General features: G+C 40.3%; 3 protein-coding genes across 3 annotated transcripts; all 3 read left to right on the top strand.

The window, feature by feature from the left end:
• Nucleotides 1-133: 133 nt before the first annotated feature.
• On the top strand, nt 134-7,828 carry yipf1 (Yip1 domain family, member 1). The gene is made up of 10 exons (XM_086043468.1): nt 134-252; nt 483-589; nt 1,722-1,864; nt 1,974-2,054; nt 2,719-2,806; nt 2,909-3,025; nt 3,395-3,561; nt 4,595-4,777; nt 5,942-6,040; nt 6,250-7,828. Exons 2-9 carry the CDS (start codon nt 556-558, stop codon nt 6,023-6,025), a joined length of 897 nt encoding a protein of 298 aa, XP_085899594.1. The 5' UTR covers nt 134-252; nt 483-555; the 3' UTR covers nt 6,026-6,040; nt 6,250-7,828.
• A 949-nt stretch (nt 7,829-8,777) lies between these two features.
• LOC147140813 (uncharacterized) lies at nt 8,778-9,506 on the top strand. The gene has a single exon (XM_086043780.1). The coding sequence runs from the start codon at nt 8,778-8,780 to the stop codon at nt 9,504-9,506; it is 729 nt and encodes a 242-aa protein (XP_085899906.1).
• A 394-nt stretch (nt 9,507-9,900) lies between these two features.
• On the top strand, nt 9,901-19,853 carry ndc1 (NDC1 transmembrane nucleoporin). The gene is made up of 18 exons (XM_086044179.1): nt 9,901-10,036; nt 11,238-11,358; nt 11,433-11,534; nt 12,144-12,318; nt 12,389-12,515; nt 12,590-12,698; nt 13,671-13,722; nt 13,808-13,940; nt 14,498-14,590; nt 14,665-14,746; nt 14,831-14,998; nt 15,604-15,858; nt 15,923-16,035; nt 17,075-17,125; nt 17,193-17,256; nt 17,318-17,418; nt 19,407-19,567; nt 19,640-19,853. The coding sequence occupies exons 1-18, from the start codon at nt 9,998-10,000 to the stop codon at nt 19,701-19,703; spliced, it is 2,010 nt and encodes a 669-aa protein (XP_085900305.1). The 5' UTR covers nt 9,901-9,997; the 3' UTR covers nt 19,704-19,853.
• Nucleotides 19,854-20,605: the final 752 nt, after the last annotated feature.

Genomic DNA, 20,605 nt, shown 5'->3' with positions numbered 1-20,605 from the left:
CGGATAGAAAAGTCGTTTTATCATGATAATTGAGTAAACGATTACATTTAATGGTACTATACTCAAAATATTTTATCGTGTTAGCTTTTCATAAAAAATGCGTTGTAGTAACGATTGAAATACATTAAGATATTATTTTGAAAAACAACTAACAGGAAGCTAGTCTGTTTACAAAGCTAACACATCCGGATCTTGCTTCCGTCAACGTAAACTAGCAGTTGGCACATGATTTTTGGATATTGCATGGTTGAAGTGAGCATTTTATTTACGTTTGTGGTTACTTTTATATTTCAAGCTGTCTAACACACGAGAGAATAGTACTGTTTATTTGTTTCAACATGCGTATGTAACGTGGCGTCCTCGTTTCCGGCATGTAGACGTGCTGAAGTAGCAAGTTGTGACGCTGGCTTGTTTGTTTGTTTCTTTATCAATTGACATGGAAGGCACCTCTAAACCGTGTATTGTTTTTAATTTCCTCACAGCTTCCCAAGAGAAAAAGCACCGCTTCGCATCCACTGATAAGCGGACAACTCCCTGTCCTTACTGGCGGCATAGATGGCGTCTGCGAACGACCCATTTCAATTTCAAGGTGGGAGACGTCATTTGTCGTCAAATTTCACTCATCATAATTGATGTTCCAAAAAGTCATTGTATTATCTGGTTGCTGAGCTCAGTGGTGACAAACATTTACAATTTATGTTTAATTTAGGGATGTTTGAGACCACTTTTTTCCCCAGACACGACAGTACTTAAATCTTGAGTAGTCACCAATAACCGATGCAAAGTGCCGATACCACTAGCACTTTTGAAATATAGTTTTTGTTAAACCAATGACATAATTCTAAATAATTTATATAATATAGATGATATATCCCATATGGCATTGTTTCTTAAAATGCATTAAATAAATGGCAATTTTCAATAGCCGCCCCCCCATCTGTTAATAAAATACATATTTTTATAGGACGCACACAATAAAATGAATTGAAACAATAAATACATAAACACAGAAAAGTTCCCATTCAAAATATGTAGTTGTTCAACTACTTGTTCTTATTCTTAAGGCACTGTTTATGGTAATTCAGCCATGGCGGTCTGAACACTGGGTGGCACCCATGGTTAGAGAATAAGGAGGCACGAAGAAGAAAGCCGACGCCGTGCGCTGTGTGCTGAGCTGAAAATAAAGCCAATAAAAAAAAAAAAGAGTACAAGACTGATTGCTGAGAATACTACACAGTACACACCGACCATGCCGATCTATTCTTCCCAAGGCTTTGAGAATTTGTCATGCTGGCCAACTTGAACTGTATTAGCAGATCTATTTCCTTTGCTCAGAAGGCCATCTAGCTGGCTTACAATAACATGAACATTTTTCTGGTTTTATTGGTCAGTCAGAACAAGCCAACTTTGATTGTCAAAACACACCAGTAACTATTGTGCTTATATTGATACAATTATCAATGAGCATCTGTGGTATGGTGTGTTTTATCAAAATGTATTGTATTTTTATCATGTTTTTAGATAATTATTGATTGTGAACTGCTCTAGATGATGTAAGTCGTACAGTTGTGTACTGTTTTATTGCAGTTTTGTTATGATATTGTTGTGACTTCATAGTGGCTTTATTAGCGGGTGGAGTCTGGTGAGTTCCACACATACCAAAATACACGACCTGCCACTGGTGTAGCTGGACTTTATTTTTTCTTGTGTCATGATTTAAGAATTTGAAGAGAGCAATCTGCTAGCAGCTTCAAATGAGTCAACTACCATCAGCATCGAGGATGATTTTATAAATCAGAAGTCCTCCAGTGGTTTCACTCCCAGTGGTGATGAAGACCCCATGGCCGAAGATGACAAAGCTGAGGCAAGATGGTTATGATTATATATGAAGATTATGATGTGCATTAGTATGCAACATGTTTTTGGGGGCTTTTGAATAATGTTTCCGTTTATTTATTTATTTTAAATTAAAGCTTCTCTCAAGGGAGAAGAAAAGCATCCCCTTCTGGACTTTTGAGTACTACCAACAGTTTTTTGACGTCGACACACGTCATGTAAGTGGGACTTTTTAAAAATTGCAATTAAAACCACAAAATACATTTTTTTGCATTTTTGGGGAAAAAGATAACGCAACAGCATCTGAATTGTAAGCGCAAGATAGCTTGAGTGATTTTCGATGGATGGAACAGTCAGAAACACATTTTCAGAGTTCCATCAAGCCAATGAGTATGTGAACAAAAACAGGAAGTTATAATAAAAGAATAAATAACAGACCATACGGACTCAAATTCAACACGTAAGTTACAGAAGATCCAAATCAAAGGCTGGTCAATACTGGCTCAGTTTTAGAGTCCTCTCAAGCCAATGTGAATGTGAATGGAAAAAGTAAAGTAAGTAAGCGCTACATAAATGGAAATTTAGTCAATAACAGCTAAAAAGGAGACAACAGTGGGGGAAAAAAATCGAGCAAAATTAAAACAGTAATGACGTAAACAGACATACCCAAATGCTCGACTCCACTCACAGTTCAGCCTGATTTAAGGTCTTTTGCACACAAAAAGCTGGTTCATACTGGGGCTCCCTGAGGCTACCGTGGCAACAAAAACAAGAAGTATGAACCTACCAAAATAAAACCAGCAACGGCACCTAGACATAGACTCAATTGTTCACATTTATGGCCCACTTACGTGATGTATGATGCTGTGACATTTGTTTCAGGTAACAGAAAGAATTGTTGGCTCGGTGCTGCCTTGGCCGGGAAAGAACTTCATACATGTGTACCTTCGCAGAAATCCTGATCTCTATGGTCATCATGCATCTATTTTTCCACTGAGAAGTTCTTTAAACATTTACAGTTTGTTGGGCAAGTATCGAGCTGAGATTCTAATGCACTCATGACTCCTCTCAGGTCCGTTCTGGATCTGCACCACACTTGTTTTTGCAATCGCCATCAGTGGAAACATCTCCACTTTCTTGGTGAACCTGGGCAAGCCAGACTACAAGTATACACCCGAGTTTGGAAAAGGTAAGACTAAGCACCCTAAAAATGTGTCATTTGAAGATGAAATTATTTACTTTATTTTGTCTGACATGTAAAGAGATAGATAGATACTTTGTTATTAATTTGAGGGAAATTCCTTTGTTGCAATTCTTGCTCCTCAGTATTTTTTTGCGGGTTTTCCATACTGAGAAATTCACCAAAACCCAATGCTTGTGGGGCGACATGGCAGCGAAGTTTGTGACTCCCCATTAAAAAAATAAAAATAAAAAATACTGTTTTATCGCAGCGCCACAAGGTCAAAGTTTGACCAAACCCTAAACAGATTTATAGGTGCCCCTACTTGCTGAAATGTATGTTCTCTGAGCTTTAAAGGTTTGTTATTTTCCACACCAGTCACCATAGCTGCTACAGCCATCTTCAGCTACGCTTGGCTGGTACCTCTCGCTGTGTGGGGTTTCCTATTGTGGAGGAACAACAAGATCATGAACTTGGTGTGTTATTCCTTCGCGGAGATTGTCTGCGTGTATGGATACTCACTTTCCATATACATTCCTGCCGTGGTAAGTTTTACATCTGAATATTCTGTGAAACAGATTCAGTATATTGCAGGGGATAGAGTACAACATGCAATGAATCACAAATGAAATCCAATCCAATCGAGCTTAATTGAGCACTTTTCAGTCTTCAGGGGGACAACATGAAATGCGTTTGGCGGAGGGGTGTCACTATATTCACATTACCGATAAATATTACAAAAAAGTAAATTGTAATAAATATTATCCTAACCCTACAAACAAGTTCATGTATGTGTGTCTTAAGTGCATGCAGGTTCCTTGAGAGAAATGTATATACATATATATTTGCTATTGAAAATAGAGACCCTTAGAAAAAAGGCTGAATTTAGGTAATTTTATTTTAACGTATCATACTTAACCTTTAATGAAAGCTCAATGCAGCTATGAAAAAGTCAGATAAATAGACCAATGTGAAGATTAAATGCCTTTTTAAACATAATGTGCTTAGTAGGGCTTGGAGATATGGCTGAAAATCTTTCCCAATATAATACAATACACATATCAGTCAATATTGGTAATTATAGATTTTTTTATTTTTATTTTAAACAAGAAAAAAATTAACTGTTTTTGGGGACATTGTAATGTGCAAAGTTGTTCCTCAACCATTGCACTGTAAATGCTTACTTGTGTTAGACGCTAGCCCAAAGCAGTATCGTTGATAGTTACATTAACCTTCATTCAAAGTTCATTCAGTTTAAGTTTAGTGAACCTATACTCTCTTGCAGCGCATGCGTTAGTGTTGACCAACTGTCCTCGGACTACTTTATCTTTTAACAGGCTCATTACAGTATTGCCGTAGTCCATTCATATTTTACTTGCCCTATTGTGACTCCAATGTGATGCCGAGGTTCATGATTTTATTTTATTTTTTTCTATAGAACATTTTATTGTTGTTTTTTTCTATTGATATCAGTCCTGTGTCTATCGTGCTCCATATTGTGATTGAATTATCGCCCAGCCCTATACTTCATCTTCTTTCTGCGATCATTTGCTAACTTGTTCTCATTCCCCACACAAGGTTCTGTGGATTTTCCCATTCGAATGGCTGCGGTGGCTTTCCATCGTGGTGGCGCTCTGCCTGTCCGGCTCTGTCCTGGCCATTACCTTCTGGCCCGCCGTCCGCGACGACAAGCCCAAAGTGATTGCGGCAGTTATGTTGACCATTGTGGTGCTCAACGTCCTGCTCGCCGTCGGGTGCAAAGTAAACACGCTCTCTCACTCTGCTCTAATGATATCTATCTGATTGAAAGTCGTGATAGCTAAATATAGCCAGAAAAAAAAATCACACTAATTGGCCGCTTTGCTATATTGGCCGCAAGTCTCCACATTATAAAATGTGATATTTACAAAGAACGGGGTCACACTGATGCCTCTTTTTTTAACTATTACTTATTGGTAAAGACCAGCAATTGCTTTTTTCCAAACTATGCCGAACACGGCTAGTTACACTGTAGGCTAACAGAACGTCATTGATCACTATTTTCTTCTAACTCCTCTTGCGCACTAAACACACTAATGCTCTCTTCTTCAGGGTCAAAATAGAACAGTCCCAGAACTCCTTCGTTACACACTTTCCCAGTCTCTCTCTCATTGTTGCTGTCAGTGTAACTTACATCACAAAGCAAATTTGCCGATGCTCTTCATGAAACAGCAGTCCAGCCTTTCTATACTCATTGGTAATAGTGGATTTTTTTTATACTGCTTCAGGCTGTCAGGATCCATTGGCAGACTTCCGCAATAGTTGTGCTTCGCATGTGGCCAGTTTTGGTCAAAGATTTCTCGCCACTTGTCATCTAAGCCTCCCACTGAATTCAGGGCGCGACTTTAAATGCATGATTCACACTGATGTCGAGTGGCTGCAAATACCTTGTTGTGCCCTTTTCATCGGTCAGATTGCAGTTATTAAAAATCCATAAATTAACCGAGTTATATCTCAAACTGTTGGGTTCGAAAAGCGTGGGAATTTTTTTTTAGCAGACCGTAGTCCAGAAATTATGGTGTAGCACTACTTCATGAAAGTACTTCAGTCAAATGTATGACACTAGCCAATGACAATTGATTTGACAATTGATTATCCAAATCAAAGTCCTTTTGCAGACACACACATAAAATTCGTAGACACGAGCCACTGACTTATTGGAGCTATGGACTACACTTGGCTTGAGGGGAATTGACGGTATCAGGCTGATGAGGAGGAAACTGTGACAGCGTCCGCTTGCTCCCGTGTAAGCGGCCGCATTCAAGGCCACACGTGGCGGGTGTCGCATGTCTGCTCGCATCGCTGTAATTGGTCTACACAGTTCATCGCAATCTCTGCATGGGTGTTTAGCTCTGTGTAGATATTGACAGTTGCCTTCCATTTTAGGCATATTTCTTCAGCAAAGCAGAACCGGTGCCACCGCCCGCCAATCTGTCGACTACAGCAATTGTCCTCCCGCACACGACATGAGGAGTTGTTTAAAAGGTACACACACATTTTCACATCATTATTATTGAGGGTTTTTTTTTTTTTTTTTTTTTTTAACCCTTCATTCATGCCGCGAGGACTACAAGTTCACATCCTCGCGTTTGAACACGGGCAACATCCGACACCGCACTTCCCCGACATGATTTCTCCTTGCCAAAGCAAGTGTTCACCATGTGTTATTTTTCTTTCCCTCTCCCAAATTGCAGCATCTCCTGTTGCCTTATTAGAGAGAATCGGGTTTCGGTGTGGCGATGAAGTCATGGGCCGTCTGGATTTCACCTCATAACCTACTGTGGGGGGTAAACTTGGTGCACCGCTACCAAGTATGTTCTTTCTAAGAGGGTAGGAGAGGTGTTGCACTGTGGATTTCTACTTATCGCCAAAACACGACCAATCTAAAAGGTGTTTGAATGGCATTGAAGGCATTTAGGATGTTGTTATTGAATATTATAGTAGGGGGATTTGGCCAGCACGCCACAGCAGTGGCGTGCGGGGGGAATGGATGTATTTAATTTTCTTTACTATTATTATAATATAATAATGTTGACAAAACACGGAAGCTATTAGTGCCACACTGAAGCAACATCAATATAAAAAGGAAAACAGTTAACATTGTAAGTCATACTTTCATGAAGGGAGAAAGTACTGTAGGAAAAAATGTTTTGAGAATAGTCTTATGATAAAAATGTACATTTATAAGAATAAAGTTGTAATGCTGTGAGAAAGAAGTTGTAATTTACAGAGAATAGTCATAATTTTCCGAGAACAAATTTGCATTATCAAATTTTTTGACAACTTTCTCCTCATGTTATACCTGTACTTGTGTTCTAGTAATATTACGACTTTTTTCTCTGAAAAATGCAACTTTCTTATTTTCTCTGTAGTCAACTACAGTACAGTTCTCGTAATATTCCTATTATATACAGTCAGAATAATTATGAGGATTAAGTCCTACTTTTGTGCAAGAGTAAAGATATAAAATTACTAGTACAGTAAATATGTTGTAATTTCACAAGAATTAAGTAATTTACAAAAATCAAATCATTTTACAAGGCTAAAGTCATAGTGTGACAAGGGAAAAGTTGTAATTAAAAAAAATGAATTGGACAAGAATAGTCATATGGTAATAAAGTTATAATAATTGAAAGAAAAAAGGTATTCTCAACATTAAAATTATAGATTTTTTTTCCCTCATGTTATGACTGATTTCATCTCTTATATTTTTTTTCTTAAAAATACAATATCGTTTATTTATTACATTATTGTATTTCCATAGCATTATACATTTGTTGTAATACAACTCCATTGTTGGAATTTTACAACTGAATTTTTTTAATGTTACAATTTCATTCTTGGAATATTTGTACTTTATTATTGTATAAATTAGATATTAGCATTACAACTTTGTTATTATAATACAGATGCATTCATGAAATATTACAACTTCCATTATTCTATATTATAATTTCATTCTTGGAATATTACAGCTTTATTCTTCCAACATTCTTACTTTTTCTTCTAATTTTTTTTCTTCTCAGTGTGGCACCAATACATCACATGTTTGTACAAAAGCCATTGTAAATTTTCCAAAATGTTGCATCGTTATTTAATAAATCATGTTTGCTGATTAACAGACTGTTTGATTTAAAAAAAACATGGACTTGCTAATGGAAATGTTAAATTTATAGATGAGAAGTGACAGAAAACTTTTGTCATTGTGACTTCTCCTGTTTTAGATACAAGTGCTTTGGACAGTCACATCAAATAAACACTAAGTCGTATGAACACCAGGCTATGGGACTCCTTTTTTATTGTTAATTAGCAGCAGCCGAGTGAATCTAAGGCCGCCATGACATTTCAACGTTTTAAATATTTAATTGAGTGTTTGTTAATCATAACTTATAAAACATGACATTTGGCGGCTTGGAGCTCATCCATCTTATCTGTCAATGCACCCCGAGGGTTCTAAGAGAGGGAAGTCATACATTTACATGATTTTTCAATTTTGTTTTATTTTGTGATTCATACAAGAATAAATTAGAAATATTACAAGAAAAATCCGACATTTTAGGCATAGTCTTAATTTTATGAGTTTTTTTTTTTCCAGAGAATGCAGTTGTAATTATGAACTGTTGAATACATTTTTTAAAAGCATGAGAATGAAGCTGTATTTTAAAAGTAGATTTTATTAGACTAAGGAACAATATTGTATTATAGTTCTATTATGAGATGGAAAGGATAATTTTTACAAGAAAAAGTAGCGAGACTGAGAAAGGTTGTAACTAATATTATTGCAATACTTGCTATTTTATGAGGAAAAATTAGACTTGGAAAAAAATGAATCAATTCTATGAGATTAGAAATTTTTCTTGTGCAAGAATCCAGTCGTAATTTCATATTTTCTGAGGAATAAAATGTAATTGTAAAATGTAATGTCAGCCCTCTGAGGATCCATGATGCGCCTCAGCCTACTTTAATAATTGTATGTTTTTCGGCTTCAATAGGCAAACGGGGGGGGGGGGTGTGTCACTGGAAACATTGTCAGCGGGGGATGCTGGCGGCCTAATTACAGGTCATCCTAGCCACCAGGTTTGAGTTACACACGAGAGGTCGGCACAATCCCTGTCAGAGCAATGTCACCAGCCTCATTGTCGGGCTCGCAGTCTTTGTAAGGAGTGAAACAATGACTTTGTAAGAGGGTATTTGCAGTTGCTTGATTTTGATTTGCAGTAGGATGGCCACTGCCAAAGGTGACCGAGCGTCCAAGTTCGAGACCTTAAAACTCCTGGAGAAGTGCCGAAGGGAGCGGGACGACGCCGTCCACCGAGAGGGCGTCCTGCGGGACAAACTCCGGCAGTTTGAGTCCAGGCTACGCTCCACCGAGGCTCTGAAACAGAAGCTCAAGACCCTGCTGGCAGACAACAAGGAGCTGAGGAAGCAAGTCAAGGCCCTACGCACGGAGATTGGCCTGGAGTGCAGCCCCAAGTTCCACGGCAAGACCACCAAGGACGTCATCAACGACTTGCACGAGAAGGAGCGCGAGTGCGACGCCCTAATAGAAAAGGCGGCCAAGCTGGGCCTGACTGTGGACGAACTGACATCCGAGCTGGCCAACGCCGTCACCTCCAAGACGCTGCTGGAGGAACAGGTCCAGTCTCTGCAGCAGAGCCTCAAGGATATGACCAACAACCAGCGGCGTCTGCTCAAGCTGTGGGAGGACAAAAGGGTCCAGCGGGAGCAGCAAGCCCTGCCTGCCATCGCCTTCAAGCCCGGGCACAGACCCACCCAGTTTACCCAGAAGGCCGTTCAGACGGACATGTCCATCAGTGTGTCCCAAAAGCTACCAGTCAATGCCTTTGAGACCAAGAATACAAAGACCACATTGGATAGACCGAGCTTTACCACGTATCATCAGGATAACAAGTCTTTTATGCGAGACGAGAGTAAAGGACTTCACAACTAATTCATATACTATAATAATTTAGAGAAGCAAGATATTCCCCATCCAAGAATGATTAGTGGCAAATGCATTTTGTCTGTAAACCACAAGCTCCTGGCTTTGAAAAGTAAAAGGATTCACAACTAATTCATAATTATGTGTCATTGTACAGATTAGAAATAAGTAAATGGCCTCATGATTTAAACATCAGTCTTTATTTGTGTATGTTGTCGAGATGCCTTTTGTAAATTGTGGGGAAATGTCACAAAATGTGCCATTGCGTGTAAACCAATACAAAATCTCCTGTGGAACACTTTTAACACACCTTAAAGTAATCCTTGGTTTCAAAAGACAGATTTTCTACGAAATATTTAAACTTAATTTTGAAACAGGCATATATATTGAGACCCTGGTCGAACGTGGGTCCTTCTGGAGGTCCTTTGAACGAAAGTGGCGGCATGATGGCAACTTGGAAGTTTTGACGAAGAAAGAAGAAATAACTTCCGCTCCCCGCTATGTTTTCTGCAGATCTAAGTTGTTGGTTTGTCCGCACGGTGAGTCTCTGTCTCATAAAAGTCAGGTTTTTAAAAATGTTTTATATAAATACATACTTAGCTAGCATGCTAGCAAGTAGCCGCAACTAGTGCATAAGGGAGGTAGACAAGTTGAAACCAGACAACACGAGTCTTTTGTGTTTCTAACTATAGTTCCTCGCCTTCTGTCATTACAGAAATATAAACAGGACAACGTATGACGGTTTTGCTAGCGAATGAGTCGTCTAAATGTGGCATCAGCTGTCATAATGTTGTCGTGTAATTACACCACCCACAAAACAAATTCAGAAATGAAATCACAGACAGTAAATTATGTAGAAATAATCATCACCATCCCCTGGTCTGGAGATGGTAGGTCCCACCATCAGTGTTGCTGACTGGGCAACAATCTAATGATCATTTGATGCTATTCAACGTTTAACCAACATTCGAGTCTTTATTGAAATGAAGCACTTCAGGAATACATCTACGGTGAAGTGACCTTCCAGGTCGGTTTCCTCCACTGCAACAGGGTCCCGTCACCTGGTTCCCTTCTTCAAACAGGAGAGCAAGCAGAAATTACAGTAATACAGGCCAAAATCCAGATGTCATGGCTGAGGCAGGGTGAAAGATTACTTTCCCTACTAGGTGTGATTTAACCAAATGTGGGAGTGTAGGAATAAGTCTTAAGTAGAGTTCAACAATTGTGGGCCATGGTTGTTAGAGCTGCTTGGCTATTAGGATATTGGCATAAGTCTCCCCTTAAATGCTAATGCTAATTAGCTGGCACGTATTTTTTTTAATTATACAGAATGGGAATTGTTCAGAAAGGAAGGATGAAGGGGCTAAATTTTAGTCTCCACACCAGGTCAACGCGCACACATATCCAAACTCGAATTTAAAGCTTGAACAGTGGCCTTGAAACCCTGATTTGTACATGTATTCCTTGTTTAAATACCTGACACTGTTTTGAACCCCCAAACCTGTCTTAAAACACTATTTTGAAATATTAATCCTGTCATGAAATCTCACTTTGAGACAAAACCTATAATTCCCAAACACTTGCATTGAAAACCTATTTTACACCCCTAACCCTTGATACCACTAAAACTTAAGAGTTCATGTTTTTAGTGTAATGATTACACAGAATAAATGTAAATGTACCGATAATAAAATGGGAAAAATGTTAGTGTATACTTACTTTGGCCTACCCTGTACGTAGGTGATTTGCTGGAGGGCTGCAGCCAGCGTAGCCTGGGCCGTCTTGTTGTTACCGCCCACCACAGCAGTTTTTGTCATCCTCAGCAAGTTTAGTCTTCTTTTCCCAATCCAGACCCTATCAGGTCAGTTGGTTACCATTTTGTATTTGAGCAGATCATTCGACATTCTTTCAAATGAAAATGTTTTCCCTATGCAGAATGTTTGACCCTCATGACAAGCACCAGCGGCTTTTTGTCCTTTTTCTTGCTGTGCGCCATCACCACCATGGTGGGCGTCCTGATATTTGAATATTATACAGGTGAGTGGTGTTCAAATTGGATGGTGTGAATTGAATTATGAAAAAGAATATCATTGTGACACCCCCAAGAAAAAAATTGCAATATGAGTTGCGATTTTTTTTCAAGGTCTTCTAATGTATTTTTAAGCAATTAATGTTTATTACAACAAACGATATCAGATCTGTTATGCATGATAGAATACTGAGGTAAAGGCAAAATGAAGCATTTATTCATATGAAAGACAGTTTACTACAATTAGAGGTATAAACTGACTAAATGTTTTGATGTGCAGTTTGGTAAGTCTGCACCATGACAACATAATTCTACCACGCAGTTGTGATGTAAACATATGTATATACAATGGCAAAGTAATAACATTACGAGAGTCAAGTCTAATTTTTTACAGCAAAGTTATTTTACAGGAATAAGTCATAATTATTGTAATAGGAGAATGATAGTCAAAATAATTTTTCAATCATTTACGGGGCGGAAAAACAATATTAGAATTTCCCATTTTATGTATGCATTGTGTCACTGTTACCCTGCTGCGTTGTTTTCTCATAAACAAGACAAGTACCACTCCCCAAAAATGTCCCTGCAGTTGTTGATTTGTGTTCTGCCTCTGTTAGTCATTCCCACCGTCGCATGCTCCAAAATCGCTCTGTTGGGTCAGCTGTTGAACCCGTGTCATGTGACCAACTCCCTGCTCTTTTGCGTCATGGGCGGCGGCATGGCCTGGTGTGCCGCCGTCACCATCGGGGGCCGCTACGAGATACTCACCTACCCTTGCGGCCTCGAAGACGTGTAAGTTTGAAGTACCGCAGCGTTTGCGAGTCGCTAATTGCTAACACGTGCGCTAATAACTGTTTTACAGTCCCCATCAGATGTGTCTGAATGAGTACAATCTCATCCTCCTGCTGGCGGGTGCTTTCGTGGGCTTCTCCCACAACCTTTTTGGCGTCATCCACAACATGAACTACGTGTCTTTCCACACGGTTCAGGTACGTGTAACATTGGACACGTGTTCATTGAGTGAGTTTGTATTCACTGTTGGAATCCTCCCTTCTTTCCTCAGCAATACAAGTACCTTCGCTTTAAGGGGTCTTTGCCACTGGTGGTGAAGTGCAGTGCCGCCCAAGCACTTTACTCTGTCAGGAACTACATTCTAGTCTATTTCTTTTTGGGTATGTTATCATTCTTCCTACTTGTGAATTTACAAATTAAATTCTCTAAATACTAAAATTCAGCTAAAACGATTTAAAAATCTAGATACAGTGGTGCTATGTGATACAAGAGAGTCCGCTTAAGAGTTTTTCGAGATACAAGTCGTTTAGCTACAGTAATTTTCTTGCTTTGACATGTGACAACAAACTTGAGATGCGAGCGCTGTATTGTGGCAGTGAACTCAACTCATTGTATGACAGTAAGCAACAGTGTGGCAAATAGCAAATGATTAATCAAAAAATGAGGCTTCAAGCTGTTTAGTGCCACTCCCAATTCAGGTTTACTGTCAAACAGTAACACAAAACAAAGAAATGCATGTTTAATTACAGCATACGTAAAACGTTTGAAGTAGAAATGGACAAAGCGATGTTTTGTTGACACGGAAGTCTGTACGGCTTCTTCTTACTCTATTATTTCCGTCATATTTGGTCAATCTGCGCATGTCAAAATAATTTGTTCCGATCAAAAGTGTCATGCATGGACACCCAAGTCCTAATCGGACCAATATTTTTAGTGTCCACTGTCCATGAAAACAGTGCATCCGATCATAATTTTAATCCACTCTTTGATCAAGACATTTTGTCCATGTAAATGTAGCCAATTTTTCTCAGCCACAGGTCCGTGGTTTTTTGTGTAATTAAGGGGTCTGTGAGAATATATTTTCTAAAAACGATCCAGGACATTTATAGATTTAGGATTATTTTACTCAAATGTAACTGAGACCTTTTGCCTTCTGAAGCTACAGAGGGTAACAGTACTTTTTGTTTTCCTGTATCGCAAGTTATAATTCATATAGGGTTGCAACTTGTAACAAACAGTTATTTTAATAGGGTCGATCAAAAATATGCAGTTGATCCACAACCCCATAAAGTTTTGAGAACCACTGCTCCATATGAATTTATACACTGACTTATTTTGCTTTGTGTTGACAGGAGACATCCCAAGAGAGTGGATCTGTAAAATGTTCAACCTTCACTTAAACAGGTCAATGTATTTTCTGAACGTGCTGCCTCACACTGGCCTATTAATATTCACAAGTACTGTATTCCCCTTCCCCTTTCCCTTCCAGTTCCGCCCACCGTCTGGACACTATCAGCGGACTTCTGGACTTGTCCCTCCTCTACCACTTGTGGACCAGTGCCACTTTCCTGCTCTTCACCTGGTACATGACCTTGCTCCTCTTCAGGATCTTTATCACGGAGGTGAGTGTGTATGTGTCTCCATGCACGCGTGGAAGTTGGTCGAAGTTTGTAGACGGAAACACAAATGGAAGCCCGTTTAAAATGATAGACGGACCGGCCTATCAGCGATTATTTGTTCTGGCCATGCAAAAAGGTGGCTAGACGAACGGCGGACCGGTACTGCAGGCGGAGGCGATAAACGGACCAGGAAATTTTAGTAAAATGCCCAGCTCTGCTTTTACTTTTTGGTACGTGTAGTTCTTGGAATCTTTCTTCTTTGGTAATTGTAGTTTCAGGGACATTTGGTTCTAAATACTTGTGATTCCTGGAGCTGAAGGTTTCTAATTGGATTCCTTCAGTGTTGCTTACTTTTGCCCAAAGGTACTTGGACCTCTCAAAAAATGATTACTTTGCTCCATATATTCGCATAGCACTCCCGCCCCCATCTCGAATGGTGCCCTTTGCGACGACCGTCTGCGTGTATATAGGGCAGTGTCGCTATATGTTGTGCCTTAATCACTGTCATGATTGGGCTGAAATGACATGGATCACACTTTATTTTCCCTCCATGTATGCAGGGCTACAGTTTCCCAGTTCAGTCATCTTTCACAGAGGACGTGCACCAGTGTCTTCCCAGAGTTCTGTCTGACTCACAGTCGAATATATTAAAGGTAACTTTCTCAGCTGTCCTCCTAAGGCCCTTTGAGATATTTGGAAGTTTACTTGAAGTCTCTCCGCTCAACAGTTCCTAGCCCTGCAGGACTTGGCTCTGCTCTCTCAGCACTCGCCATTGCGACGCGGCGAGGTGTTCAGTCTAAGTCAGCCAGGTTCGTCTCTGCATGATCATGTATTTATTTTTAAACGTAACTTAAAGTGATTCAAATGACGTCCTTTTTACCGCTCTCCACCAGGTGGACATCCTCACAACTGGAACGCCATCAGCAAGGCGTGTCAGTCGCTTCTGGCTGACTTGACCCAGCGACTGGTCACGTATCACGACAGCGTGGCCACCAACGGCAGGGCCAAGTCACTTTCGTCGGGAAGCGGCCAACTGAAGTCCTCGTCGGACTCGTCATCTGGTAAATTAGCTAATTTGCTGAAGAACTACTTAAACCTGAAATCCGCATATTAGAATATTTATTATGGGTATTTTAACACTTATTATAGAAATAGTTTAAAATGCAGATTGTTGAAGACTTGTGAAATTGGGGACAAGAGACTTGTAGTTCAAGGGGCTTCTAGTTACTGGTGTATGTAGTTCCAACGACTTGTTTTGTTTGTAGCTCCAGGAACTTGTTCTTTTGTAGTTTCAAGAACTTTAGGTTCTGTGTAGTTCCAGGAGCTTTTACTCCTTGATACTCAGAGTTCCAGGGACCTTTTTGTTTGTTTGGTTCTTGCAGGTCCAGGTTTTGGCTCTTGATACTTGTCTCATTCGTAATTCATGAAGTTCCACAGACCTTTACGTTTTTGTACGTGTAATTGCAGAAACTTTTTGTGCTTGGTTTTTGTGTTGTTCCAGGGACCATTCATTCTTGGTACTTGTAGTTCCTGGAACTAGGGTTCTTATCAGATACTGTATGTTCAGTGCTGTTGCTGTTGGATATGTCTTTTTTTTTTAGGCCATCTGCTGGACATATCAAACTGTTTAAACATTTGTGCCGGTCTTCTTTTTAAACTCTGAAAGTAACCTCTGGTGCGGAGGATCTGATGAGTCCAATGGCCAGAAACATCCCGATCAAAACTCCAGATTCCGTCTTTGCCCGAACGGGTCCAAGCCCTCTGACGGCGCCGTTCACCCCACCCTACCAGGACAACTTGTGCGCCTCACCCGGCCTGCGGCGGCTCGCTGCATCTGTGCATCAGGGCTCGCCATGGCACGGCACCGTGCAGAGCCCTCACGTAATGAGGAGGGCCCTTAAACTGTGGTCCACCTCCACAGGTAAGGGGATGTAGACGTGAGAGCCTGCGTTTAACTTGTAGTCATTTGGCTACTGTCTCCGTAGATTCACAATCCAGCAGCAGCCCGCTGCTGTCCGCCGCCCCTCTGCCCAGTCCCAAGCAGGTTGGCTACCAACCCAGTCTTTTGGCCCAGTTTCTCCACAACAGGAAAGAACAGGTACGTACTTTAGTTCTTCCTTGTATTGTATGGGATGGGAGATCAGGGTTCAGATCAGGGTGAATGTACCGCAATTTCAAACTGCCTTTACAAACTGCTACTTTTTTTCCCACGCTTCGAACACTATGGTTTTAAATGTGACGTGGTTCATATATGGGTTTTAACGAACTTCATGAAAAGGCTTGTCAATCAGGACATGCAAAACAAAGTATTTGCTGCCCCTCACACTGACAGCGACAATGAGATAACCTGCGAAAGTATGTAACGAAGGAGTTGTGGGGCTGTTCTATTCTGACACTGAAGAAGTCCTTTGGTGGGTTTGACACACAGGAGGAGGAAAATGAAGATAGTGATCATAGATCAATGACTTTTCTGGGAGGCTGCTGTGTAACTAGCTGCGTTCAGCTTTTTTTGTTAAAAAAGCCTTTACCGGTGTTTAAGGTAATTACGTTGTGTGACATCTGTCTGCAAATATACCACGTTACGATGGAGTGGCAATAAACAGCTTGAAGCCTATTTTTTAAAGGTTTGCTCACGACTGTATTTGCCAACAATCTGCTGCTTGTTGTGAAGTGAGTTGAGTTCTCTGCCACCATACAACATTCATATCTCAAATCTGCGCTCACAAGTCAAAGCAAAAAACAAAAAATTGGCCGGACAGCTCGTATCTTGAAAAACTTAAGTCGAGTGACTTGTATCTTAAGGTACCACTATAGTTTATTACAAGTACATATTATACCTGTGAATTAGAATAGTTCACAAATAAATAATTATTGTGAATATTACAGGAGAGTCATTTGTTTTTGTTGAAGTGACAGACTCAATCCAGCGTCTATTTGAGTGCAGGCCACTATTTGAGACATAACGCAGAAGAGTATGCAGTTTAGGACATGTAGTTTACGGCCACTATAATCCTAAAAATGGCATGCACTGTGTTTTTGAAGTGTTATTTTGTGGAAAACGCAAAATGGCAGTTACGGCCTTTTATGCTTGAGAAGCCATGACGTCTTCATTTAATCGCTAACTTCACCCCATCCAGGTTAAAAGCTTCCTGTCCAAGCGTGTGCTGATTGCGTATTTGTTCAACAAGGTGAGCTCAGTACATAACACTACACTACATTTCATGCAAATGCTTAAGGTTTTCTCTTGTTTTGCAGCTTCCAGAAGCTTCCAGTGAAGCGCTCTTTGCCGACAGCCAGGCCCACATTTGGGCATTGGAGGGTAAACAAAATCGTTTTCATTTCCTGTTACCGTGACGTTAACCATGTGAGGTCCTTTCCAGGACTGTCCTACCTGGTTCAAGCCTCCTTCTCGGAGGACCATTTTGGCGTGGTGCAAACGGCCTTACCCAGCATCCTTAGCAGTATGCTGCTCCTGCAAGAGGTCAGAGTTGTACTATATCTACTAGACCAGGAACATTTTTGTCCTGGCTATTATATTGCAAAAGAGGCTTAAAATATTTGTTACATTGATTTAGTCATTTCCCCCCCTCTAAATTGATTACTTAACTTTGAACTCCGTTGGCGTGAAATGCCGTAAACGGGTATCCTGCCTAGGCGCACCATTGCCGTTAAATGTGTTTTTTTAAATTAGAATGTTCAGAGGAAAGTCTTCGCCAACTTTGGTTTCATCTTTAAAAAAAACCCACTATGGCCAGCAGTGGCAGCATTGGCTCTCTTTTGGATGAAATCACCGCGTAACAAAATAATGCTTGATGCTTGTGAACATGGCGTACTTCTTTAAAATTTGTGATAGTTCAAAGTGTTTGTCACGTTAAATCGACAGAGTGTCACAAAAGATGAAGGCGATTATTTAAATTTAGAATTTCAAGCAATGACATAATGTACAAACATATACACTCGCACCTGCATGGCATGATGCGCACACACACACCACTTAATACTACTACTACTACTACTACTACTACTAAATAGCCTTAAAACAGTTGGTAAAGTTTGTCGAATGTAAAATTGTTACACTAGTGGGCATTTTTAAATAGATCTTGCCAAGGAAAGCCCATTTTCAAGGACCAAGGACTGGTCAGGTGTTTGAGGCGTCTGCATACTTTGGTCTGAATTTGGTGATTTGGGTGAAATCCTACATTTGATTACCAGTACTAAATAATGGAAAAAGTTACAATAAACTACTTTGTGTGTGATGAAAGAGTCATCTTTCAAATGTGGTCCAGCGTGTCGGGGCATTTATACAGTCAAGCGATTAGGTCGCAGGTAGAAATAAATACAGTATTTGGGGGAAATTATGAGGCGAGGCTTTAATAATCTCATTTCATGGAGACATCACTAACGATGACGTCACGTCCAAACTGTGCGTCAAAAATGAATCTATCTGAGCTGTGGCTGAATTACTACGATCGCCATAAATGTTTATGCTTCATGTTTCAAATGGGATTAAATTAAAGTAAAATATTAAGTTAATAGTGAAAGTCAAAACAACTTTGCAGATTTGATCCCCCTGCTGCCAGTACTTTCCCTCCGCCTGCGCGGAAGCGCATCTTGGGCTCCGGATGACGTCAATGTCGGATGTATGTGACCTGGCCGTTCAGACCGTGAACGCATTCGATCTAGGACCACATAATGAAAGCGACCTAGGTCGCATTTGAAAAAATCGGAATTGAGCCGTTCAGAATGTCATAAAAAAAATCAGATACAGGTCGCATATGGGCAAAAAAATCCGATCTGAGTCGCATTTGCCTACAGTGTAAACCTAGCCTTTGAATGTTCTAAATTTTCTGGCACTCACTAAGTTCTTTTGTGTGTGTATTTTAATGGCTGGCATTGAAAATGAATTGATTCATTTCAATTCATTAATCCATTTTAAATGATGAACATCTTATTACTTTAAAAAGAAATGTAAGTCAAATAACCAATTTAACATAAACATTTAGTAATTCATTTTTATTAAGTAATTGGTTAGTTTATGGTGTGTAACAATTTAAAGAGCACTTTAAAACCCCAAAAAACCATTGGAAAATAGACAAATTTACTTTTGTAACTGCTTGTAGTTAAAGTAAAATACAACTATTTACCCTTTGAAAAATGGTAGGTATGTAAATTGATTTTCTATCGGCATCATGAACTTTAAATCATAGGCATTTGTATGGGAAATTTGTGGAGACATTGAATGCTCTCAAGGACTTCACTAATAAACAAAGTGAGAGGTTATCAGTGTTAAAATGTCGTCTTGTTTCAAGATCTGGGGCGGTACCTCTCTCCCTCTCAAGAAGGGCACTTGAGAAGCTCTGCATTACTATTTCAACATTCCTAACTGCAATACAAGTGTAAAGAGAGAAAAAGTATTTATTCATTTAAAAAAAAAAAAAAAAGAAAGTAAACAAATGCGGTTTGTTGCAGGCGGTGGACCGACACTTCAAGCTGCCTCACGCCTCTACCAAGCCAATGCGGGCGGCGTGCGACATGGGCGAACCGGCCTACAAGACGCTGCGCTTCGCTCTCAGGGCCGCACTCAAGACGGCCATCTACCGAATCACAACCACCTTTGGAGATCACCTGAAGTGAGTTGCTATTATGTCAATGCTACAGTCTACGCGCATACATACTAACGTTTTATTCTTGTGCCCCTACAGTGCCGTGCACATGTCCGCAGAGCACCGCAAGAGGCTGCAGCTCTTCCTGCACTACAAGGAATAACTTTAATATTCACATCTCAGCATTATGCTGATACAGAGTTCATGTTGGATGCTTTTAATTTTGCGAGAGAGCAAGGACTACAACATTCACAGGTCAGACGCCTGTTTGTACATACTAGTTTGTTTGGTAAATAAAATTATGATGTGGAAAAAAAAAAAAGAACACCTCCAAGTTTCATTCCAAATATTAATCTCACTAGGGGAAAAACCAGGCAAATGTTTCAGGGTGTCGCAGTGCAGGGACGCATGTGTACATTCATCACAAATGAAGAGCGTATTGAGGTGAGAGGAGTTCTATCTAGTTCATCCACGAGGTATGTTTTGATGGGGCTTTTCTTTCGGACCAAACCCATCCAAGCACACTACAACAGAAAACAGTCTCCTGAACCCAAATTGTACCGGCAAAGTTGTCCTAACTGAAATACTAAAACGCAGCAAGTCGTTTTCCAGTGGGTAATGCAGAGTCCGGCCCAAAAGGTCAAAGGGTTTTTGGGTCTCAAAGCAGGGTCTTTTCCATCCATCCATCCATTATCCAAACCACTTATCGTCACAAGGGTTGCGGGGGACACCCTGGATCGGTTGCCAGACAATCGCAGAGCACACAGAGACACATTTGCACTCACAACCACACCTAGGGGCAATTTAGACTGTCCAATCAACCTACCATGCGTGTTTTTGGAATGTAGGAGGAAACCAGAGTACCCGGAGAAAAAACACACAGGCACGGGGAGAACATGCAAACTCCACACAGGAAGGCCTGGGCTGGATTCGAACCCACGACCTCTGCACTGTGAGACGGATGTGCTAACCATTCACGCACAGTGCCACCCAGGGTCTTTTCTGCGAGGAACAATTCAAAGAAACAAAATAGCTGCAAGCTTCCAACGCTTGATGCAAACTGCT

Source organism: Filicampus tigris, chromosome 10 (genome assembly GCF_054856515.1).
Source record: "Filicampus tigris isolate MCC_2025a chromosome 10, RoL_Ftig_1.0, whole genome shotgun sequence".
Lineage (NCBI taxonomy): Eukaryota > Metazoa > Chordata > Actinopteri > Syngnathiformes > Syngnathidae > Filicampus > Filicampus tigris.
This window is presented reverse-complemented; position numbering and strand designations above follow the sequence as displayed.

Excerpts from the sequence above, each read along its gene's own strand:
- ndc1 (XM_086044179.1), top strand. The coding sequence starts at position 9,998 with ATGTTTTCTGCAGATCTAAGTTGTTGGTTTGTCCGCACG. Across the intron at positions 12,319-12,388 it reads CCTTGCGGCCTCGAAGACGT|TCCCCATCAGATGTGTCTGA; the intron begins GTAAGTTTGAAG and ends ACTGTTTTACAG. Across the intron at positions 14,999-15,603 it reads CTCGTCGGACTCGTCATCTG|TAACCTCTGGTGCGGAGGAT; the intron begins GTAAATTAGCTA and ends AAACTCTGAAAG.
- yipf1 (XM_086043468.1), top strand. The coding sequence starts at position 556 with ATGGCGTCTGCGAACGACCCATTTCAATTTCAAG. Across the intron at positions 1,865-1,973 it reads CCGAAGATGACAAAGCTGAG|CTTCTCTCAAGGGAGAAGAA; the intron begins GCAAGATGGTTA and ends TTTAAATTAAAG. Across the intron at positions 2,807-2,908 it reads CAGAAATCCTGATCTCTATG|GTCCGTTCTGGATCTGCACC; the intron begins GTCATCATGCAT and ends GACTCCTCTCAG.
- LOC147140813 (XM_086043780.1), top strand. The coding sequence starts at position 8,778 with ATGGCCACTGCCAAAGGTGACCGAGCGTCCAAGTTCGAGACCTTAAAA.